Raw genomic sequence first — 26,234 nt, forward strand, 5'->3', positions numbered from 1 at the left:
TTATTTATTATGCAGGTAATTATAACCTCTAAATAGGAACATGAAGTACAAGAACACAGTTTGATTATTTTCTCGAAATTACACTAATACAAATGAGCAAACAAAATAGGATTTTTCAATTATGTATAAAATGACACAGACTTTAATAACTTTTCATCTCAATGAGGCATTTATTAAGGATTAGTAATTTAAAAGAGCTTGGAAGTATTAGCCTTTGCAAAAAGTTTAGGAAGGGTGGATAATCAAGACAGGCTCTGTATCTTTCTCTTCTTGAACATAGATTGAGGGACTTGTGAGCAGAAAAAAACTTCACATTTTCCCAAAAATCTCTGCTTGGAAGAATTTGGCCCTTTGGAAGTTATAACTCTTCCAACAGTGATTAGCACATTTATAAACAGGTGCGCTAAAGAAGATCCTGCCAGCTGCTAAGCAGGATTCAGATGCTTGCTATATCCCAGCCCTATATGTTAGTTCTCAAGTGCAATCTTTAATGCCTTGTTAGTCAGGAATACTGAAGCCAAGTATACCTACTAAGTAGCTTGAGGTTTCCTCTACCAACCAATGTTGGATCTTTGCCAAGCCATAAACCTGGTGGGTATGTTAGCTTCTTCCTTTATCTTAAGCAGTTTCTGCTGTTCAATCCCATACAAAAGTACAGTGTAATTCTGGTGTAGAATGTTGTTTAAATGGCAACCAAGACTATGTGAAGAGGGGGTCATGATGCAATGTTTTTGTGTACAGGGACCTCATGTCTTCACATCTATGCAAAACAATGAACAACACACTGTAGATGTTAAATATACGAATGATCACTAATTACATTATTATATGGGACAAATTATCCATAATACTTTATCTATGCATATTAGTCCCTTTATAAAACATACATTTCATACTCAATTACATAATGTCTAGGCCTGTGTTGGATTTTAAATAATTATTAATATGTATGTGGCTTTCCCAAATTGCAATAGTGTTCATACGAAATAGATAAAATAATGGTGTTTAAAGGTATAAACTTATAAGGAGTATTAACTAATCCATAGAAATCTAATGTACAGTATAATGAATATAGATAATAATATTGTACTATAATTAGATACTGTGATAAATGTTACTATAATGGTAATCATATAACAATATATAAATGTGCTAAAGTAACCTTAAACTTACACAAAGTTACATGTCAAATTTATTCAATTAAAAAAACCCACCAAAATAGATAAAAGGAGGTTTTCCACTCACTTTACTCTCTGTATTCTAGTCAAGTAAATTGTAATTATAAATATCCTGCCTGGAAATTAGGATTTGATCCAACTTCTCTATTGACAAGTTGACTCCTAATCTGTTTACTTATTATTCTCTCTACCATTTAAACATTTTTTTCATTCATTAGTCAAGCTCCCAATTATAATTCCATTTATTATAAATATTTCTCTCCAGGTAAATTGGACAAGAGCTAGTATTACATCAAGAGTGAGTAACCAATCTCTCCCATCTCAAGTGACTCATGTAAAACTTCGTATCTTTCAATTTACTCTCTTCCTCCTCTTTTAATATCAAAGTTACACACACATACATATAATCACTTTCTTTTCTCAGTAGCATCGAATATGCATTCTTATTCATTAATTTTATCAAGTAAATTTTAATGCTTATAATATGGTAGATATTCTGTCAGGATATAAAGGTAGATTATACCTAATCACCTACTCCTAAGAATTCTCTCATAACCATGCAATTTCCTACTTACAGTCACTTGATGATTATGGGCAGAGCCTTTGCTCTAATTATGGCATCATCAGGCCTCACTGTGACCACCATTATATGTGGTTGTTAGGTATGTGGATTTGGGATTCAACCTACAGTGTCTCAGTTTTCATATCATCTGCTCTTTGATGTGGGGAGAATTATTTTATTTCTCTATTAATAAATGTTCCTTAAAAATAAAGACTATAGTAGTAATTATTCACAGGGCTGTAGTAAGGATTTAATGACATGACACTTGCAAAACTCAACAGAATACTTGGCATATTATAAGTGCTTAATATGGTGTGTGTGTGTGTGTGTGTGTATGATTGCTTTAAAATATTTGAAAACTGTGGATCTAAATAATTGAAATCAATTTTTTGGACAAAGGACAAGATAAGGGTTTTTAGATAATTTGGCGAGTGTTTGCATTTTGATTTTGTAGCTTGTGACTTTTTGTGTGACTTAAGCATTTGTAAATACCACAAAATTTAATATAATTGTTAACATGAAAATGATTGGCCTTTATGTTTAATAACCATATCCTACTTATTATAAAATCTTGAATACAATTTACAAAAAAATATGTAAAGCCACACTGGACAGCAGTAATTATGAGGAATCTTGGATTTTAGTTTACATGACTCATGTAAACAATGAAAAAAAAAGGTTAACATAATGGCATACTTTTTTTCTACAAAAAAGACTGAGTTTAAGTGCTATTTACTTACAGAAACTTTATAAAAATTCAACCTGAAGAAAATATCTAAAATAGTGGCTTAACTATTATAAGTCATTACTCTTCTTTTTATCTTTTAGGAATACACAATAGATATAATTTTTGCCCAAACCTGGTTTGATAGTCGTCTAAAATTCAATAGTACCATGAAAGTGCTTATGCTTAACAGCAATATGGTTGGAAAAATTTGGATTCCTGACACTTTCTTCAGAAACTCAAGAAAATCTGATGCTCATTGGATAACAACTCCTAATCGTCTTCTTCGAATTTGGAATGATGGACGAGTTCTATATACTCTAAGGTACTACTGTTTAAAAAAACTTGTAGTTGCTCTAATTTATTTTCCATACTAATATTTGATCAACTCATAAATTTCCATTTTTCAAACTTGCAAAGTAAGAAATATGAAGTTTCTTTTATACACTAAAATCTAAAATGGTGAACTATTATGGAAACACTTGTTTAAGCTCGGAGTTACTAGTATGTGAAAAGGACTGAAAGCAAAGAGGAAAAACTCTTCGATTTCCCCTCTTTGAAGCAGAATAGATTGTGGTACAAACATTATGTTTTTTTTAATCTATAGGGCAAGTGATTGACAGAGAGTTTTCTCTAGGAGTTCATCCTGCTATAACATTTTAAAATACTCTGATTTTCAGTGGTGTAGTAAAACATCCCTAACATAAGATTAAATGAGGGTCGATGTATAAGATTCAAGTTTATTTAATTCATTGTCTTGAACATATCGACTCATTAAGAATCATCCCTTTAACGGAAAGATGTTTATGGTCAAAAGAAAAAAATTCACCATACTTAACCAGGTACACTCTGTTAATCTGCATGTGTGTGCACGTATATGTGTTTGTTGAGATCCTGAAGTATGAATTTTTAACTGTAAACACAGAGATCATACTTGGGGTAATTATGAGGCATCTTAGTTGGCTGGAGAGAAAAATGTCAAAATTTTCTTATTCATTTATGAATGTTATTATATTACTACTTAAGACTTTGAGACTTCAGAATTATTATTATTTTCTATATCACAGTCCATTATTGTAGGCCAAAATCATGTTTAAAAATTAGACAAAAGATTTTTAATGCCTGAAATTATTTCTCATTATTTAATATTTATTTTTCCATCTAAATAGATTGACAATTAATGCAGAATGTTACCTTCAGCTTCATAACTTTCCTATGGATGAACATTCATGTCCATTGGAATTTTCAAGTTGTAAGTGATAAAATACTTGATTTTTCATAGAATTATATAGCCTCTGATCCTGTTTATTTAAAAATGTAAAATAAAATGAGATAAACTGCAATTTACACAATTTTCAGAAGTGTGGACTATGTTTAACTGTCTTAGATAAAATTACAAATGACATATTTGTTTTTGGCTTTAAATTAAAAAGTGGCAATAAATCCATAGTAAATATATATATTTTATCATTCTTTACAAATCTTAGTTATATCCATGTCCTTTTCTTATTTTGATTAAATAAGGGACTACTGAAGATAGATTTGTATTCAGCTGTTTTTACACTGCCATGAATAAAAAGTTGATTCGAATTTTATTCATCTTTCTAGAGGCCAGATTTAACTTTATTACATTGTACTTTAAAATATATTTAATTGGTCTGGTGAAGAACATTTACTATATGGTAGCAAATATTTGAGAAAACTTTAATGAGTTGGAAAAACCAAGGTATAAATAAATTTATTCCAAAGAATGAATGAAACACAGAGAAATGATTAGAGAGAAATAATTTAGATACAAACACTTAGTATTTTGTTGCAAAGAAATAGTTATAATCTTTCTATACCAATATCAGTTTTGTTTTATATTTACTAACATATTTATCCTCACATATATCTTTATAAACATGTTTTTCTACATAATATATAATTGAGCATCTTGAAAACCCATAAAATGACTTTAAAAATATTGCTTATGTCTATGAATTGTATAATGCTTTTTCCTTTTTTAAAATTCAATTTTTTTCAGATATCACATTCTAGAATTTATTCACAGTAGATTATAAGTATTTACAAGTATTATCCTGCTTCTTCACTTTAAAAATTCCCATTTATCTCTTGCTGTCATTTATTAAGGATTTTCTTGACTTTCTTAATAATTTTAATCTCACTAAAATGTCCTTTTTAATTCATAGTCTTATCTCTCACTGCTCTGATTTTCTAACATTGACTTCTCAATGAATAAAACAGCCAAATAACAGCAAAGACTTGATTAAAAGGAACATTCAAGGACTAGTTGATATGCAAATATTTAAAGATGTAGCAATTATTGTATTCTCCTCTAGATATCATGCCTGAATTCTTGGTGTGATATCTCTTTAGCTTTGATTGTCATTATTGGGAATATCCTATCCCTGTTAGTGCAATTGGGTGTTACTGACATAAATATAATAATCATAGCTATCTTTTTTCAGGCACTCTATAGGGGTCCAGTAGAGGATACAGCCTTCTCCATCTAATATTTCACAACCAATGTATTTGGAAGATTTCATTATGGCTCCCATTTTACAAGTCAACATCATGAGATTTAGAGTGGTTAAGTAACTAGCTCCCTGTTTCTATTTGTGCCCACATTCCTATATATTATGATTTTACTCTATTACTTCTACAATTCCAATGAAAAAGAATGGGAAATATGGAAAAACAAGATGCTATACCTTTAGAACAAGAGAGAGAAGATGGAGAAAAGAAAGAGGAAACACATCCTTACACAGGCCAACAAAGATGAGAGCAATTTCATTGCATGGCTGATTAGGGGATCCTGGTGGGAAATGATACTCTGTTTTGGAACTTTTTAAAGTTGATAGTGAATTTCATTCCGGTAATATGGTAGATTAACCTTTGTGTCTAAAACAATTTAAAACATTTTATTATTAAAATCGTCTCAAAAACCTTTAAGTGATCACTAGGAAAGAATTTTCAGCCACAAAAATTCACATTACAAGTTGAAACCAGAAAGGCAAGAAGGTTTGTAGCCTGAGGACATTTGCCAAAAAAAGATAAAATTGAGCTTCGATTTTGACAGCCTTGTGGATTGGAAATGTAGTAAAACATGATCGCTACATACATCTGAGTTACAAAAGGCTGGACACTTAAAGTAACAAGAAGGAGCGCCCCCTCCTCCCCCATACACACACACATGCACATACAAACACTAAGGTCTAAAAGGAAAGTTGTCTCTTCAATCAGCATACCAGGGTGAATTAACTCCTTGAGAGGATTTAACCACAAGCCCAGCCCCACATGGATTTTCCCAAATTTCCTTCGCTTGGTCCAAAAAACCCTTGTGGATTTCCAGGAAGTGTAGCAGAAACAAAATCATATCCTTTTTAAAAGAATTCACTTCCATTCTAGACAGCTGCAGAGAAGGCAAAGGCATTTTCAACATAAATAACAAAGGTCTAGTATCCAGAATATACATAAGAATTCAGATAAAAGAAAGATAAAAAGGAAAACCCAATAAAATAATGGGCAATTGACAAACAGTTATCCAAAGAAGAAACCGAAGAATCTAATAAACACATGAAATTTTTTCTAGGTTTTATTCATAATCAGGAAAAAGTGAAATAAAGTACACTCTACAGTGAAAATAAAGAAGGCTGTCCGCATAAACTTTAATGAGAATATGGATCCACATGTGTTTTCATACTCTGGTTGGTGAGAGATGAGTATAGTATACTCTCTATGGAAAAAAGATTGATGCTGTTTCATAAAGTGGGAAGTATATGTAATCCACGACCCAGCTACTCCATACCTAGGTATATATACCAGAGAAACTTGTGCATATACATGTTTTGTGAGACATGTACAATAACATAACTAACAGCAGTGTTAGTAATAGCCAACAGAAAAGATTACAAGTGTGGACACAGTAAAATGGATAAATAAATTCTAGTACATCTTTACAATAGAACAAATTTACTACTACTACATAAAACAGCATGGATGACTAAATATGATATTAAAAGAAGTAAGATATAAAATAATGCATCCAGTATGTTAACAATCAAGCAGAGTTCAAAAAGAAACTAGACTAAGCTATATATTTCAGAATTGCCTATCAAAAAATCTATAACCAAAAAAACAAGGGGAGGATTATCACAGAAATCAGGTTAGTGGTTACCTGTGGTCGGGAGGGGAAATACTATATTGGAGTGGACACATGGTTTTTCCCAAGGCTAGCAAGATTTTATTTCTTGATTTAATTGGAGTCAACATGGATTATCATTATTTAATCATTATGATTATTCCTTAAACTATACTCATAAATTTTATGCAGTATTTTTTCTATATTTGACATATAATAAAAATGAGAAAGAATTTCAAAATAATTTGTCTTTGGATGTTGGTATTGCAACAGTAACAGATTTGGATCTGCTAATGTATATATTTTTAATTTTAATTTTTACCTAGATGGATACCCTAAAAATGAAATTGAGTATAAGTGGAAAAAGCCTTCTGTAGAAGTGGCTGATCCTAAATACTGGAGATTATATCAATTTGCATTTGTAGGGTTACGGAACACAACTGAAATCTCTCACACAATCTCTGGTAAGAAGGAAATACAAATCAGTGATTAATGCTAGCATCAGTGGCATTTGCATTTAAATCTATGGTTTGGAATCCTATACTTGTATGTATTTTATAGCCAAAATAAAACATATTTTTTTCTTCCAGGGGACTATATTATCATGACAATTTTTTTTGACCTGAGCAGACGAATGGGATATTTTACTATTCAGACCTACATTCCATGTATTCTGACAGTTGTTCTTTCTTGGGTGTCTTTTTGGATCAATAAAGATGCAGTACCTGCAAGAACATCACTGGGTATGACATGTAATATATGCTATAGTGTCATATGACTTTTAGCAACATTTTAATGTAATAAAAGTTTACAGTTTAATATGTTAGAAATATTCTCTAACTGCAGTCTGACAAAAATGGACAGATACTCTAGTGCAATATGATGTTGAAATGAATATATGAAACAAGTAGGAAATAGAATTGTAAAGAGCTTGAAATCTCAGAAATGTTTTTAATAGAGGTCAAGGGAAGAATAAAAACTAAGTAAGAATTAATGCATGAAAATCATACATAATCCCTGAATCTTAAATGTGATCAATATTTTCAATCACTTTTTATCAAGATTTTATTTTTTAGCCAAATCACTAATAGCCAGTATTTATTGACTGGTGTGTGTTTAGAAAGCTTTGAAATCCCCTTCTCTTACAATGGTGCTAATGAACAGTCAACGGTTCCAAAGGGCAGGTGCTGAAAGGAACAAGAAGTTTCCAGGCTTCTGTGATCTATAAAATGTGTAATTAGTCTGTGAATATTTTTGAGAGTTGCCTGTACAACAACACTGATTAAAAGGGTAATTTGTAATTCATACTTGATAAAATAGACTTTTCATTTTTTCTTTAGCAATGTGTTGCAATAAAGTCATAAGAAAATGTGTCTAATTATTATACATTTGTTTAAAAGAAAATGATAACCTAAATTTATGCATTGATATACAAAGATGAATTATTGATTAATTGATTAATTCCCAACATCAGTATAAGATATGAATCTCACTACTGATAATTGTGTCCTAAAGACATAAAGAAAGTTGGGACAGTTTCTAGTTTCAACAATAAAGAGGTTTCCATGTGGTTTCTATGGTAGGTGGTGACTAACTCCATTTAGTAAATATAGTAAAATGCAAATTACGTAAAAGCAGCAAGATAAAACCTGAAGTACCTAGTTCTATACTTGGAAATGCAACTCCTTGGGAATCTAAATAGAGGTGTAGATATAGCTAGGGGACAAAATGCACTCATATCTGAGTTTTGTTTCCTACAATTATTTCAAATTATTTTATGTTCCAAGGTAATCAAATTACTTTCGTTTTTTTGTATGATTCTCTGAGTATAACAAATATTATATTTTGTTCTTAAATATTATTCTTATATTTTTTCCCAAAGAAAATTTGGATGGATTATTTCTACCATTACGGTTATATGAAGCCAAAAGCCTATGCCATAGTGTCATGAAAGAGAATAGTCAATAGTGGAATTGTGTTTTTACATGAATTCATATTTTTAATATTACCACATCAACTATAAAGATAAGCCATAGCCAGATCTAACTTAAAGAATATCTCTTACAACTGTGGACCCTGTATAGCTGGAGGATCAAGGATTTTTTTTAAAGTGTACATACATACATCCATACATACATCATTGAAGGACAATTTCCTGAGCTCATTTATTCAAGACTGTATTTTAACAAACATTTATCAAAAGCTTTATGTGAAATAGGCAGCATTCTAGGTGCTGCAGTGTTAACAGTGAACAAACTGTGATGTGCTCATGTTCATGTTAAAACATAAAACATTTATGTTTTAGTGGGGTGTACAGGTAATGTACACATATAAAAAGCATACAATAAAATGTCAGTGAGTATTAAAGGGTATGAAGAAAAAGTAAAATAAATGGCTAGAGAATGGCAGGGGATGTGGCTGAGCATACTGTTTGTTATGTTATCTTGTGGAGTCAGACTAGACCTATTTGAGGAGGTGGCAGAGACCTAATGAAGTGTGGGAGCTAGCCTGGTGGATATCTGGTAGAAAGATAGTCCAGACAGGGAGAACCACAAGCTTCTGAAGTGGAATCTTCCTTGCCATCCATGCTTGAGGTTCAGAAAGAAGACAACTGAGTCTAGAGGTGACTGAGTAGTGGTAGAAAACAAGATTGGAGAGGCAGCCAGTAGTTAGATCATATGTTTTAGTAGGTCATTTTAAGGGCATTGGGTTTTATTCCAAATGTAATGGGAGACTATTGTAAGATTTTGAGCAGGGGAAGCCACCGGGGAAATACCAATGAATCTGCTACGTATTTTAAACGTTTTCTTAATTTCATGAACTCAGATATATTTTAATAGGAAATCCACCATATTATTTTTAAGCTAAACTCTGTGATAATAATTACTAAATTAAAGAAATAAATGTGTAGAAGCTAAGTTCTACTATAGTTTTCCTTAATTTATGCAATAGAAATGTAATAGTATTTTAGTAAAGTGAAATTTAATTCCATCATTGATAATGAAATCAAAGAACACATTGGCCTTAAGATTTTTTTTCTACTTGAGATGGGACATTTTTATGGAAGCCAGGAGTACCTTGGGAAAGCTACCTTCGTCTGACTATGGGAATGTTATGATTTAATAAGTTATAAAAAAAATAGTGCACAAATCAAGGAAGAGAGAAGACTGGTAGTCACTGAAATTATTTCGCACTTACCATATGAAAAGCCTTTAAATATAATTTTGGCTTAAAAATAATTGAAGCAAAAACTGTCAGGAATAATGGGAGAAATACACAAATCTTCAATAATAATTGAACATTACAATACTCTTTCTCTTTCATTAATAGAATAACTACATGGAAAAATCAATTAAGATGTAGAAAATTTGAATGAAATTATCAAACTTAACCTGATTGATATTTATAAAACACTGCACCTAACTACAGAATACACAATATGTTCAAATGCATACGGAACATCAACCAAGATCTCAATAACATTCAAAAGACTAAAACTTTCCAGAGGATATTTTCTAACCAAAATGAAAGTAAATTAAAAATGAATAAAAATAACACAGATTAATAATGGCCTCATTCATTTGGAAAAATTTTAAATGACCTTTAGATAACTCTTGGGTTAAAGAAAAGTCAAAAGGAAATTAGAAAATATTTCAAACTTAATTTTAATAAGAATTTAACATATAAATATTTGTAAGATGCAGCTAAAGCATTGCTTAGAAGGGAAATTTTAAACACTAGTATTAGAAAGGAAGAAAGATTTTACATCTACTTTAAAAAATAAGTAAATACCTTTTATGTAAATATATTATACAAAATTTATTACATTACTGTGCCCGTTTTTTAGATGAGAGGCACAGAGGAGTTAAGAAACTTCCCTGAGGTCACAGAGTTAAGAGTGGGAACATCAGAATTTGAACCTAATTTGCCTCCATGACTTCCAATTCATTTTACGTGTATCATCTTTAATTTTTTCAATCCTAAGCGATAAAAATAAAAAGATGGGCATGTGAGAGGAATTATTATTAAGCCATGTTTCAGTGTAGACATGAGGGAAAGAGGTGGCTGTTGCCTTCACCATACCAAAGAGGCGCTGTCTATTTTTTCAACCCAGATGTTGCCACTTTATAAATAATTGGCCAAATTAAGATCCATTTGGCATTATATTTAGTACTTTTTGGAGAGAAAACAATCCCACTAATGGTGCCTTCTTTCATGAGGCAAAGAATGAGAATTAAGGCAGTTTAGATCAGAAGAGATATAACATGTGCAGCTGTGAGTTAGGGGGCCTAAAATCAGCAGTGGTAAGAACCACAAGAAGGCCATGGATAAAGAGAAACAGATACCCCCAAAGATCCATACACAGGGCTGGGGCCCAGGCGGGTATCCCAATTTTATATGTTGACTTCTTCAAAACATGAAGATTTACTCTGTCCTTTTCAAGTATTCCCTTGATAGCATTTTGCCTGTATTCTTCACCGAGATGAAAAAAATAGGTCTAATTCAAGTTATAAAAAATAAAATTCTAGAGCAGTTTGGATTACTTTTAACTGTGTGTGGCAGGAAACTTCAAATCACTGTAGATTCAATTGGGTAGAGGTCTAAAATGGCTTCTGGTGCTCTGGCTATTGTAGTCCAGCAAAATGCAATTAGGAAGAGGGAAAGAAGGGCATTTCCTATCTTTCTAATGACATCTTCTGGTAGTAGTTTACACCCTTGACTTAATTCTTCTTGGCTAGATTTCAGCCTGTGGCCACACATAGCTAAAAGAAGCTGGCAAATAAATTTGTACTTTCAGGCAGGCGCAGACTAGCTAAAAATTGGATAGTCTATTATTATGGAGGAAGGGAAGAATATGTATGGGGAGTCAACTACCTGCGGTCTGGAGAATTTAGATGATTAGAACTCACAGAGACACAAAGAACACATTGAACACAATGTAGCTATGGTTACCAGAATTTTTTTTTTCTGTAAATCACAAGTAATTATATGCTTTTATTTTCCATTGTTTATTTCTGCTCACAATATTGCCAAATCAGATGGAAGAATAAAAATGGTCTAAGTTATTTTTCATCATTTATTTTTCTTCCCTCCCTCCACAGGTATCACTACAGTTCTGACTATGACAACTTTGAGTACAATTGCCAGGAAGTCCTTACCTAAGGTTTCTTATGTGACTGCGATGGATCTCTTTGTTTCTGTTTGTTTCATTTTTGTTTTTGCAGCTTTGATGGAGTATGGTACCTTGCATTATTTTACCAGCAACAAAAAAGTTAAGACTACTAGAGAAAGAAAGCTAAAAAACAAGGCCTCGGTATGTTAAAAAAAAATCTCTATTTTATAAGCAACAATTTACTGTTAGAGATACTCTTTTGGGTTCTCATGTTATACTTTCTTAGACTGATATGGTTGCTAGTGGTACCTTGACAAAAGATAAAAAAAATATTAAGATGAAACTGGAGTACCTAACATCGCCCACCAGCAAAAGTATTCTTATATTTTTCCCTAGAAAAGACTTTTGGATCACCTTTGTAAACAGTGGTTATTATGCTGTGAAATTTTCCACAAGTAGTAAATTCTTTGTACCTAAAAATTATTTAAACTCTCTCTTTGAATCTATTTTTGTGATAGGATTTGGACTTCTTACATTGGTACCCCACAAAATTAACTTAATTTTTAGAGATAAAGATCTCTCTTTAATGTTAGTATTCAGCTGTGTTTGAAAGACATAGCTTTCTATGTCATAGAAAAGATATCTGTTTGGCTTTTGTGTATTTGTACTCACTCCCCCTTCCTAAGCATATATCTACCTTAATTTATATCACATCAAGTTGATAAATTAGAATTAACTCTACTGATTCTAAAATACTTAAGTATTGGATGATTAACTATAATTTCTTTTTATAATGGCAATTATAACAACCTTAAAGTAATATGTAACACTGAGTATTCCAGGAACTCCTTTATATGCATAATTTCATTTATGCTCATAGGCACCTTATATATACAAGTTCAGTAATTTGCACAAGGACAAACTTAGGAAGTGAAGGAGCCAAGACTCAAACCCAGGTCTTTTACGGTGACAGAGGTCAAGCTTGTAATCCTTCCTTTATGTTGCCTGTTTTCATAGGACTCAGAAAAGTAAACATCTTTTTCTCCAATATTAACAAAAAAGACATTTCATTACTAATTCCAATAAATGTTTTTAAAGCAGATTTTTTTCCAAAATACCAGTATACTTGAGAACTATATAAAACAGTTATGCATGAGTGGTAAGCTTGTAAACCTACCATAGCATGTACATAATGAGGCATGGGATTTTTCATGTTATGTCCTAAATTTGTTAAGTTCTAGGATTCAATGCTTTTTCTCCCTTCTCCCATTTTTCATTAGTTTCCTTATAAAACTTTACCATACTTCTAAATTATATTTTACTTTTTATGTTATACTCCAAGGACCAAAGCCTTGTGTATTTGGTTCCAGATTCCCACAATATCCCAAGGAAGGAGAGCACATTGTTGGTGGTACACATTTCAGAACTTACATGGTAGAATTAACATGTCACTCTCTCAACCTGACATGATTTTAGCTTATCCATAGGATTTATTATGGCCTCTGAGTAGACAAAGCATCAGGGGGCAATGATTTCAACTTTAAAATCCATTTGCTAATTTTTTAGGTAAAGAAAAACACAGGTTTTCTACTATCTGCCTTTAATCCAAGCCAAACATCCTCTCTGGATTTTACATTTCATCATTTACTCAGCCACAGCTATGCTTGATTACTACCTTGACAATTTTATTTTTGGAAATTGTGAATGAAAATGTTTAGAATAAAAATAATTAACATTATAAGCCAGACAATGTACAATCTCACATGGATTCTAGAATTTCATTCTAAGAATATGTAATATAGGTACTAATATTATCTAAGGCTACTCAACCAATAAGTGGCTACTGTAGGAATACAGATAATCAGTTTGACTCCAGATCATGTGCTCTCAACCACATTACCAGATGTCTCATTTACTCAGGAAGCTGAAACATTGGAGTACAAGCTTTAAAATTATGATGTTCATTTAATCATTCATTCATCAAATATTAATTAAGGACACCCATGTTCTAGGCACTGTTCTAGAATAGTTATTTAGGAAAAAAATGTCTGTATGTTGAATATTTAAAACTTAGCACCAAACCCAAGAAGCAAAATATTAAAGATGAAAAATTAAGGAATAAAAAATAAATGAGAGCTTTGAAGCATTAAATTGCAAATATCAAAAGTTAAATTGATATGTAATTGACTACCTAGGTAAGAAAAATATTTTTAGAGCCGTCCAAAATAAAATTCTATAGTAGTTTCTTTCTGTTCAGTTATGTGTTTCATGAGCTTTTCCAATACAAAATGACACTTTAAGTGAAAAATTGGATCAGTAATCAAATCTGACTCCCTGCCTAGTTCAGTGTTTAGCCATATTGTCTTGCCAATCAGGTAAATCAGAGCACACTTTTATGAAGAATAGGTAGCTCAGCTTGCTGTTGTCTCAAAATATTCTATTTAAGGGCTTTGTGGAATCTGTGTTTTTCTTCTGTTCCAGCCCGGAGGATCAAATGCAAGCCTAGACCCAGAAATCTTGCAGCATCTTGCCTTTACACCTGTTTTAATTGTTTGTGAGTTTATCTTCGTTCTCTCTCTCTCTCTCTCTGTCCTTCCATCTGCCCACTTTATTTTATAGGCTCAAAATTCTGAGTTGTTTAAAATCCAGCGTTTCCCTTTTCTTCACCAAATTATTTATGGCAATAGGCCAGGACCAAAGATCTTGCCTAGAGTCACTGAAAAGTCAACATGTCTGTTTTTAAAAGAAACTAAAATCCCCTTCTTGACATCTCTTTGACAGCTTAGCTGAGAATCCCAGAAAACTCCAATTTATTTTACTCAGGAAGAGATGATATTTGAACACAATAGATTTTTAGCTTCAATGACCCCTCTAAGAAAAATATAAATTAATAAAGATGCTTTCTATCTTACTCTCCACATGATATATTGGACCTTTTCTTTCTTACTCTTTCTTGCTCTCTCTCTCCACCTCCCTTCCTCCCTCCCTTCGTCTCTCCCTCTCTCCTTCCTTCCTTCCTTCTTTCCATTATCCCTTTCTTCCTTCTGTCCTTTACTTATGTCCATATTTCTTTATTTCTTTCTCCTTTATTTTTTATTGTGAATGTCAGTGACATTTTGACTTGCTCCATATTACCATCCAATATATTTTATTGGGTTTTTATTTCTACTCATTAAGAATATGATTCAGGTGTGTTTGTATCAATACCTATTTTCAAGAGAATCTAGTAAGTTAACTACGTTGAAGTATAGAATCAAGATCCTTATGAAACATGTAAAGATCTCAGAAAAGCAATGGTAGTAAACCAGCTAACTAAAGAGTAGTTCCTGTTGAAACTCAAATAGCCCATTGATGATAAAGAAAATCTCAGAAAACCATGTTATACCTACATCAGGAGCCTGATCTACCCATTTGAGGTAGAACTTATTTGAATCTCTCAATTGGTTAAAATGTTAAATGAAGGAAGTTTATTTCACCAGCCACGAACAAGGCACTATGAAGAGAATGACGACAGAATGTGTTCTCTGCTTTCAGGGATCTTTGAATCTAGTTGTGGAAAAATACATTAGAAGTGTAAATGTAAGATAATAAAGTACAGTACAAATAACAGTCCAATATAAATATCAAAAGTAGACAAAGACACTATAAGGAAGTAGCAGTTAGGTGACTGGTTTCAAATACCTTTTCGGCAGCAAAATATTTTCTATGATAGATATAAGTTAAGAATATTTAAAGACGTTCTTATTGAAATAGAGATAGGTACCACAAAGTCCAAACTAAGTGGCCTGTCCTATGCACAGAGGAAATCTTGAGACATCATGTAATATGGTCTGTGAAGCACTAACAAGTACATAGTGTTGAGAAGAGGCTATGTCATTGTGAGCCAACAGTGCAGTGGGTGGCCTTTTTCATTTCATTGTAAATAATTTATTCAAAATGTATGTAAACTAACTCTTCCAAAGGGAATTTGATAGAGAAAATTACAAAGAAAGCATGGCATCAGTGAAGTAGTTCTTTAAAGAATAAGTTGCAGTTTTCAGGAAAACAAATTATCAAGAATATTTAAGAGAGAAGGAACCATGTAAGCCAAGTTGAGGCATACATATAAGAATAAAAAGTAGATCTGTATATTTCTCAGGCTTTTCGTCTAATACAATAGCCACTAGCCATATGCTAGGTTGATTTAAATTAATTAAAATCAACCAAAATTTAAAATTTAGTATCTTAGTAGCATTAGTCACATTTCAAGTGCTTAATAGCTACATGTAACTAGTGGCTACCATATTGAACAATACTGATACAGAACACTTCAAGCATTGCAAAAGCTTCTATTGGACAGTACTATAGAAAATAGGCATCTTAGGAAAGAAAATACCCAAGTTGAGGATAGAAAAGTGGTTTATTGCCGAGACGTGGAAAGTCTCCAGAACCATGTTAAGAAATTTCCACTTTGCACTGTCAGCACTGATAAGTCATGCATGTTTTTAGGCAAGATGGCATATTTGCTTCTATGTTTTTGAAAGATAATTATAAGTAGCATGGAGTATATACTTGAATGGCAAAAGAAGCAAGGAGATAAAGACTATTGCAGTAGTTCAATAAGTCATATATTACTGAGAGTGGAACTAGGGTATTGGAGTGGAAATAATGTGTGGAAGGTTTTGTTTTTTGTTTCTTGTTTATTTGTTTGTTTTTGCCCACAATACCCAACCATAACCTTTTCTTCACACAAAAAAAATATCATATTTTCAGCCAGCGCATATCTATATGAATAAACATTCTTCTACCTTTCAGAGCACAAAAATAATGAAAAGATGAATCAATACACAGTTTCACAAATTATAAACCTTCTTTTCTGTAATGGTAATTGGCAAAGCTCCTAGGAAGGATTATTTGATATTGGTGAAATGTGAAATACAGTAAGAAGTTTACTTGTGCATGGTTGAAACAAATGAACAAATCAAACAGTATATAAATGTACAAGTGAGAATACAATTCTCTGCTTCACAGCCTTGGTCCCAACCCTCAGAATTTTTTTTTTTTTAACTTTCTATTTTTTACTTTCCTCTGATAGTTATTTCCATTAACCTCTAATTCTTGGAGTACCAAAATTGACAACTCAGAATCACCAAAATCCACCTCATGTCTATTTTTAAACATTGATGTAGATTTTGTAATTTTTGAAATTCTGACTGATAAATAACTGGGATTTTGTAAAAGTTGATTGGAGAAAATCTGTGCTTAGTTTGGCATTCTCATGTGCCACTTCTTGAATGAGAAATTAATAGTGATATAAGTCAATATTTCATAGTATCAATAACATGACCTAATAATGTTTGCTAATCATATTGCTAATACTTAATATTATTAATTGTATTAGTATATGATCTAAATAGTTATTATATTATTGGTCTTGGTGCTTAAAATATATTTTGTATATTTAACTAAACGATTAATCTATAAGTAAGAGTATTTAATATATAACCAGACACATGTATCTTTAATAGTGAGAATGGGATGGATTTCTCAAAATGTTAAGTTCAGCTATTCTTAGTGACTTTTTTAAACAAAAAAATGGCATATTCTCAAAACTACATCATTTGAAGTAAAAGGAAATTCTATTCAATTGTGTTGTTTCTTTTTATGTCATTTAAATGGATCTATTTTATTTTTTCAATGTTTGCTATTTGGGGGGCAGCAGGACTTTTATTTGAGAAATTGTAAGGTGGGTTTTGCTGTTGTACTTCAGATAAATAACGCATATAATGTTTATATTCTTCCAATTAATTTTTCAGTGGTTTCCAAGGTCACAAATGTGTCGAAAGTATTTTATTTTACTGATACTGTGTCAGCTCTTTGGCTATTTTTCTCAATACATATAAAATTCATTCCTAGTCACATTCATCATTCAATAAAGAGTAGTTTCTTTCAATTTATGAATTAGTAGCGTTTTGGGGGAGGCAGCAGGAAACTAGAAAATTGTCAATCTAAATTGTCACTGCAATAAGAAGCTCTCCATGATTTTGACCACCAGGGATTGGTCCATGTTTTAAATGAACCATTTGTAGTTTTTCTCCATTTTTGTGCACTTTAATGTTTAATCATACCTCTCATGCACAACTGATATCTTCTAACAAACACACCATCTTCCCATTTATGGCAGTTCTGAATGATATATGGAACGTGTTTTATGCCATATAACCTTGAAATTGCGGACTAACAAACTTGCATTTTAACCACTTTTCACTCTGGTTAACATTGGAACATACGTTATTTAAGTAACAAGAAAATGAATACCAATTTGCCTCATTTTTATACATAAGTTTAGTGCTCCACTAAAATTTAGGAGTGTAGTCGAGTATCCCCAAGTGTCAATCTCAAAAGATCTGTCATTAACATTTAATAATATACTGCCTCTGTTTTTCATGATATATCTAGGCAAGTGAAGTCATGCATTTGTGTTTAGGGCATTGCTTCTTATCTTCAGGCTGCACATTTTCTTCCTAATATGGATGTTACGACTTGTGTGATGGTTTTATTTTTTTAAAATATCACTAAATGTGATTATTTGCTTCTCTTTGCATCTACTGAATGTTTAATATGTAGTGGGTCAGATTCTATGTTTCTTTTTAGGAATGAAATGGGTTTGAATATAGGTCCAAATTTTTAAAAATTATCATTTTTTGTGTTTAATTTTTTTAATCTTTCTCATACAATGTTTAATTTTCATGGCTTTGAGATTTATTTATTTCAAAATTTAGGATGAAAAAATTTTATAAACATTTTCATTAGAATTTAAAATCAGGATAAAACAATTGTTTTAATCTCAGCATTGTATTCAGTGTTTACATAATGACACCACTGATTATAATAAATTGTGAGGTTCACATTTTAAAATAATCCCTGTAATACGTGGAAGTCCTGAGAGATGAAGAGTTACTAAAACGGCAATCTTCACATATTTTACTTGCCATTTTATTCAAGCGTTCATTAATGTATTTCTTTCCAGGAACATTTTTGATGAGGTCCAAGTTTTTGTTGTTGTTATTATTGTTATTACTGCTTGTTTTAGCACATATTTTATAGTCAATTATGATATATCCTCTCCAGGAATCAACAGTAGCAATGACAATTACAACACTATTATCAATTGGCAAGGGAATACTTGCTATGTTTCAAATATTTTGTTTGGTGTTTTATGTATATCATCTCATTTAATCATCAAACAGATCTATGTATTGTTATTGTGGCTTTGGTATGGCAAAAGACACAGACACAAAAGAGCAGTGACATTTCCTGTTCAAAGTTACAGGACTCTACTGGGCAGAGCTGGAATTTCAGCCTAAGAGATTGCTTTAATATTCCACAATATCCTGACTCCAAAGTGATTGCTCCAAAGTGATTCTTCCAAAGTGTTGGCTTTAATATTCCACAGTATCCTGGCCATGCTCGATTTTTTATATTTTTAAAAATTCTTCTTCTTATTTAAGTATTATTCAGAACATGGTATCATCAAGAGTTAGTTTGGTATGTGTCCTAAAAAATCTTGGTAAAAATAGTAACTATTACTACTGGGCAAGTCGAAGCACGGATCATTTTACATGTTATGAAGTTTATTCATCACAACCATCACAAAAATTAGGTGGTAATATAATTTCAGTTGGATAGCCGGAATGAGCAGAATTTTGGTAGAATTAACAGAATTTTGAATACCAGTTGTTCCCCAACCTAAATTTTTACCTCCTGCACATTCTATCTCCCAAATATGATGCTTTGTGCCTATCCACAACTCCAGACCTCATATCTTTTATATTCATTCATAGCTCCTCAAAGTTTTCTGCTTTATCAGAATGTCATCTTTACTATTTGTTCTCATTATTACTAAAATAAAGTACAGAATATAACCATAGCAAACCAACACGTTTATAGCATTGTAAATGATTTACTGTAAAATATCATAGAAAAATATAGTTTATTCTCATTTTAGAATTAGATTCATGGTTAACAATAATTCAGTAGAACAACTTTCTAAAGGTATAAAATATATTTAATTTTGAGTGTTTTTTTCCCTGCAAAATCTTTGGAATGTAAAATAATATTTTTATGTGCTACAAGGTAAATTATAATCTAAAAACATGTTAGAATTGGGTATTCATTTGATTTTTGGAAAATAAGGTTATTTTTACTGCGTGTCAGTCTCTCAGAGTTTGCCTTGAGGGGACAAATTGATCTTTTTTATGATTTTTTTTCTCAAAACTCATTTATTATTTTACTCAGATGTCCTCTGGAGTCCATCCAGGATCTACTCTCATTCCAATGAATAGCCTTTCTCTGCCGCAAGGAGAAGATGATTATGGGTACCAGTGTTTGGAGGGCAAAGATTGTGCCAGCTTCTTCTGTTGCTTTGAAGACTGCAGAACAGGATCATGGAGGGAAGGGAGGATACATATACGCGTTGCCAAAATTGATTCCTATTCTCGAATATTTTTCCCAACAGCTTTTGCCCTGTTCAATCTGGTTTACTGGGTTGGCTATCTTTACTTATAAATTCTACTTACTAGGCAAAACTCATAAGAAGTCTGACTAAATCCAATATAATCGACTGTCCTTCAATAACATGAAGTTTAAATTTAAAATGCAGAGAAACCAATGGTTAAAATGTGAATAGTTATTTTAACTATTTTACAGCTTTCTTAGGTAAATAAAATAGCAGCTTTCAGATTAATATACATAAATTTATGTAAAACAGATTAGTCGCAAAATTCAGTATATTAAATAGTATTATATATTTGTACTTTAATTTTCTTTATTTTTACATATATCCTATTATGATTTTGAATTTATAAGTTCTGTGATTCATATTTCAAAGATGGAATAATTTTAATATATATTTTATTTAAACATAGCCTATCATTTGTAATGGTAGCTTAATCTAATGCCTAATATTTATGTAATATGTTTTTGCCTAGAAAATATTGTTAATTTGATTTTTTTTTTTTTTTTTTTTTTTTTTTGCTTTTTATTTTTATGCTCTGTTTGGAATAGAGCTAGTTGAAAACATATGAAACATATGAAAACAATGATTTCATTGGATTGACTTCCAGGAAACTTTACTCCCCAAAAGAAATTAATTTATTTTTAATTTTTTTATTATTTAAAAAAGAAAAGGCCATTTTACCTTATCTTTGATCCAGTTCATTTCCTGATGAAACATTAAATAAAACTCCAGTTATATTTAGGTTTGGTGATTTACAAACTAAGATGGAAACCATCAAAGTAATTTAAATACAAGGTGAAAAAAAATGAAGAATATTACATTTAACCATTTTATTCTCTGCCGCATAGCATTTACGAAGAATGAAGAGATTAACACTGAAGTGTTTAGATCTACCAACCCTGAAATTAAATACGGAAAGAACTGACTTTTTCTTAACCCTCTACAAAAATGTTACATTCCTTAAATTAACCAAAAACATTGAGGAACAGGGCTTGTATTTGCTCATTGTGGCTAAATAATTATTATCTAGCAAATTGATTTGAAATGCATATTGAGGATATGGTCTTAATTACGTACTATTAACATTTTTCAGACCAGAAATGTTCTGGAAACACAGTCTTAGGCTTGTGTTCTATATCACCTTTCCCAGTTCCTAAATTTGGACTTGGTCAGCTTTACGACTTTGTTATCAATTTTAATGGTATTCTCTTTTTTTAGAAGAGGTGAGCAGGCACAAAAATCATGTTAAAGGTGGAGTTCTGTTAGAGGCACCTCTAATGAACATGAGTGTGTGGGGCTCTCTCAATTCTGAGAGGAACAAAAATAGTCTTACTATAGTTTACAGCCTGTTGCTTAATAGTTTCCAAAATGTCTGTTTTGTTAAGAGGCGAGATAAATTTAGGCTTTAATTAATCTATTCCTGTAATTAGTTGGGCATATCAACTACTTATAAGAACTCCCTATTCATTCACCATTACCTAATTATCTGTAAAATCACCAGAATGATCTTGAAGATAGCCTTTAAAAATTGTTTCCCTTGTCAAGAGCAACTATCAGGGTGAATAATTTTGTGATCAAGGCCTATCTTATGGTATGTGGAGGAAGCTATCACCTGTGCTCCTGACACCACGTGGATAGTGAATACATGTGTATGCTCTGGCATGGTTATACTTATGTTTTTAGAATATATAGTGGGGTTTTTTTTTAATCTAAATATGTTTCATTGTGTATCCACCACCTACATCTGAACTTTTTCACTTTGCTTATAAATCTTGGAAAAACATAAGCATGAATTAAATGATATTGCCCAAATATCCACCGACACTGGTTTTTTCTGAATGGAGAGCCAAATTAAACTTTGGCTATGTATATATTCACTTACAAAGTGCTCATGCATTCATTATTACAACATTGAGTATTGATGGATATTCTTAACGTAAACATTCATTTAAAGATAAATGAAAAATGAAGTACCAATGAAGAATAAATCATTTCACTAAAATGTATCATGGCTATTTCCATGTTTTAAGCTATAGCCTGCTCATTATCATGGGGGCAATTTTAATTCTGGGATTCTTTCAAGTCTATCAGCATGACCCTATTTTAAAATTCTTAAAAATGCTTGATATTAATAGTTTTGATTTTCTCACTGGTGTTCCATTAACTTGGCTTTAAATGTTGACAGTATTTACAAGTGGAAATAAAATATGATATGATGATAAAAATATGACAGATGCTTTTCTATATACATTCATTGTATATATCATCAAAACTAGTGCTTTGTTTTCAAAGCCAGTGGCATTTTGAGCAGTTCTGTTTAAACAAGCAGATCAGAAAGGGAAGTGTGTAAAAATCTTATTATTTCTAAAAATGAGAATGAAAAGGTGAAAATGCAGTTAGATTATTTTTACAAGAAATCAAGTAGAGCTTACTTTCAAAGGGTATGCAGTCTAATCCCTGTTTCTCTCTTCTTTCAAGTATTAGTTTTATCATCTTGAGAAATAATTTTTAAAAAAAATCCTCCTCTTTCTCCAGGTGAGTTATATCTTAATTTTATTGGATTCACTGGTACTTGTGTTTCCTGACTGATTTAAATGTTTTTAACACTAATATAGACCAAAAAAGTGGATATAGATGAGGGGAGAGATAATTAGAGCAGAGGGACTTAGAATAATTTGGAAAAGTGTTAATTCACATCGAGCCATCTTCTAAATATGTGACCAGGATCTAGAAGTATCAAGAAGGGAAATTGTGACTAGCATGATTTTATTCTCTTGGGTTTACAATTGCATGATAATATTTTATCTATTCTTGAATTGCATAGATAGACTCAATTGAAATCAATTCCTAAAAGGCCAAGTAGTTTCTGGAAAAAAAAAAAAAAGAACTTAGATTTCCTGAGAATTCAGTAGGGAAAGGGCAAAATTAAAGAATAAATCTAACTAAATATAAAGTGTTAATGTAAGCAGAAATTAGATAATTCATTGGCTACATTTTATTTTAAAGATATAGATTTCATTAAGGAGTTTTAAAAATATTAACTTTAGGTTAAAGTACAATAAATGTGGGTAAATATACAAATAATCACCAGGGGTTTTTTTCCCCTTTAGTGTATTCCCATATTCTGACATCAAATTTAATCATAAAATATCTTATATTTCAGTTTAAGAGCAAGATCAATATTGAGAGCTGCATTCTTTCCAATGATTCAGCATCAAAAAGAATGATCGACAGTACTCTCACATCAAGGGCCCATAATTGTAAGATGTGAAATTGTATTCCAAGTCAAGGTGTTGTGAAGAAATGCATCTCGTACTTTGATTACACAAGAGATTTAGAGAGGATGATTTGTTTGAGTTTAAAATTTAAATTAATAACCAAAAATTGGTTAGATATATAATAAATGAATAAATACATGTACAAAATTATCAGTTTTATACCAGTGTCTATTTTCACTCTTGCAAAATTCAGCAAGATACCATTCACAATTATTTCATTGATCTTAGCGCTGGAGTTTAAGTGATCGCTTAGACATTCAATAATTTAGCATATGTCCCACCAAAAACATTTTGAAAATAATTTCTGACCAAGCTATTTTTCTTTATATCATCAAATTTATTTAACTCCTCAATGTCACACCAAATGAAGTCTAGACATACTTGGTATTATGTTTCTGTTGGCCATTGTTTTTTACTGCTAGTGAGCCCTTGACAGAGCACTGTAAAGTCACAGAAACCATTACCAACCCTCTATCAAAACATTCCTAATGGAGTTTCCAGACACTGTTGACCACATTGCTGTAGTCAATGTAAGGTCAGTTCTGTCTTTTTTTGCTTGTGCATTTTGGAAATGACATAACCTAATTCAAATATTTACGCAGCACTTCTTACATATAAAGTACTGACTTAGATACAATAGGGAATATAAAAATGAACTCTGGAGGAGATTATAATATAATCAGAAGACTAGTTATACAATTTAAGGGATGGAGGATAACTCTGGGAAAGTTTCTTGGAGAATATAGGCTTAGAGGTGGGAGCTTGAGAATTCAATATGTCAATAGGCGAGGTTAACAGAGAATACATTTTCCAGTTGAGTAAACAGCTTGAATAAAGAAACAGAAGCATGGGCACAAATAAAAGTTCCATTTCAATTGAAGGTTAAGATTCATATAGGGAAGCAAAGATGAGGCTAGAAAGATAAGTCTAGCCCTACGGTAGAGAGGCAAGAATATGAACTTCAGAGGGCTGAGTGATATAAATTCTTGAAGTGTTCACAAAGATACATGAGTACAGAAGCACCATTATTAATATCGCAAGAGTTTCATTTATTGGTGTGTGATGTTTGGAGTAAGGAAAGCCAGTTAGGAAGCTACTATAATATACATGAGGTGAGAAAAAATGAAGGTCAGTACGCTGGTGATTGAAGTTCAATGTAGAAGGGGGAAAGACAGATCCTGAATAAAACAAGGAAAAATGGCAAACATGAAGCTGTGATTAACAGGCAACTGAGTGACATGTGTGTAAGAAGAGAGGGGATCCTGTATTGCATAGTAGGTATTTGGGTGTAAATGAACACTAAAACACTGCAAGGAAATTCTGGATGTATTACAATCTTGTTTGCTGTTACTTTTAACATTTTAATCAAATGCTTATTTTTCCTAGTGATCTATGTTTCCCACATTAGGCATGAAAAAAAGAATAATCTCCTGAAGTATAATCTGTCCAGATTATTATTATTTTATGAGAATCTGTTCCTCACGAAAAGGGCTTTCTCTTCAAATAACTTTCTCTTCTTTCTTTCTAACTAAGAAAAAAAATAATATATTTGGACAAAGAGAGGAAGGGAGAACTGTGAATAGAAATAGGCTGCTGTGTGACCAGACAAATCCAGGAAGTTGATTCTGATTCTCAACCAATTTCTGAAATATTTGCCTCAAAATAAATTAATTTATTGTTGGACAATGAAATATGTACCTGGAAGCTTTGAGTCTGGGAATAGTTAAGATGAGCCTGTAATGCAGTTAAGCTGGAAAGAGCTAATTAAAGGACTTTTAAGATATAGTTGACCTCAATAGAAATAGTTTGGATCTCGATAAACCACTGTAATAAGAGTTATTTGTGTCCATAAGGTGTATGTAGTCACATCGTATAATAAAGTTTTATGGCTTGTGATTGCAGTGGCTTCTGCTTCATCATTTTGGGGAGCATTTTGTGTGCGGCAAAGTTACTCACTTTATCAAAGTATTATGTCCTTTAATGATTCTAAGTGCAAAATAAATTCAGTAACGTTATGAAATAGTTACATTCTCTTAAAATGTGTCTTTTTTAGAGTTTTCATACAGATATGTCCCTTTTTAGTTTTAGAGTATGTAATCATGATTTTAGCATTGAAGTTAATTTATGATCAATGTTATTTCACATTTTTTCCAATTAAGAAAATAAATTTAAGAGTTCTCTTTGACACAGAGTTCTGAAAATGAATTAAACTAAATGAATTAAAAGGTTAAGCAAAGATAGTTAATATTTATGCATGATTTTCACTACCAAGACAATGAATCTGGATTATTCTAACAACTTGTGATTTCATCCTAATCAGAACTGCCAGATAGTATTCCCCAGGTGAATCAATGAGAAAAATACATATTAGCGAGGATTAATACTCAGGCCATTCCAAATACCTCATGTTATGAAAATGTATTATTTCATTTGAGGAAGCAGTTAGTGAAGGAAAATTGTCTGCCACTAAAATACAGTACTTAAAAAAAAAGGAAAGTCTGTGACTCTTCCTTCAGGTCCAATGCTGTTTTCATTAAAAAAAAAAAAAAACCTGAATAAGATGAAGGAGGTTTTAGTGTTTCTTGAGCACTTGCCATGTGTCTGGAACTTTAAGTGCATTATATATTAATAACTTAGACTTCAAACGAATGAGCTCTATGTAACAGATGGTAAAACTGAGGCTCAGTATATTAGATACATGCTCCAAGCTCATATACCTGTAACCTGAAATTAAATAC

The 26,234-nt window shown here is 31.6% G+C and overlaps 1 protein-coding gene across 1 annotated transcript in view; it reads left to right on the forward strand.

Annotated features, from left to right (window-relative positions):
* Positions 1 to 25,392, forward strand: part of GABRG1 (gamma-aminobutyric acid type A receptor subunit gamma1) — an 85,881-nt gene extending 60,489 nt beyond the window's left edge. The window contains exons 4-9 of the mRNA XM_082464290.1: positions 2,569 to 2,789; positions 3,634 to 3,716; positions 6,935 to 7,072; positions 7,199 to 7,351; positions 11,711 to 11,922; positions 19,999 to 25,392. Coding sequence (XP_082320416.1) covers positions 2,569 to 2,789; positions 3,634 to 3,716; positions 6,935 to 7,072; positions 7,199 to 7,351; positions 11,711 to 11,922; positions 19,999 to 20,268 — 1,077 coding nt within the window. The 3' untranslated portion in view covers positions 20,269 to 25,392. The remainder of the gene's footprint in view (positions 1 to 2,568; positions 2,790 to 3,633; positions 3,717 to 6,934; positions 7,073 to 7,198; positions 7,352 to 11,710; positions 11,923 to 19,998) is intronic.
* The last annotated feature ends 842 nt before the right edge of the window (positions 25,393 to 26,234 follow it).

Source organism: Balaenoptera physalus (genome assembly GCF_965194825.1).
Source record: "Balaenoptera physalus genome assembly, chromosome: 5".
NCBI classification, from domain to species: Eukaryota; Metazoa; Chordata; class Mammalia; order Artiodactyla; family Balaenopteridae; genus Balaenoptera; species Balaenoptera physalus.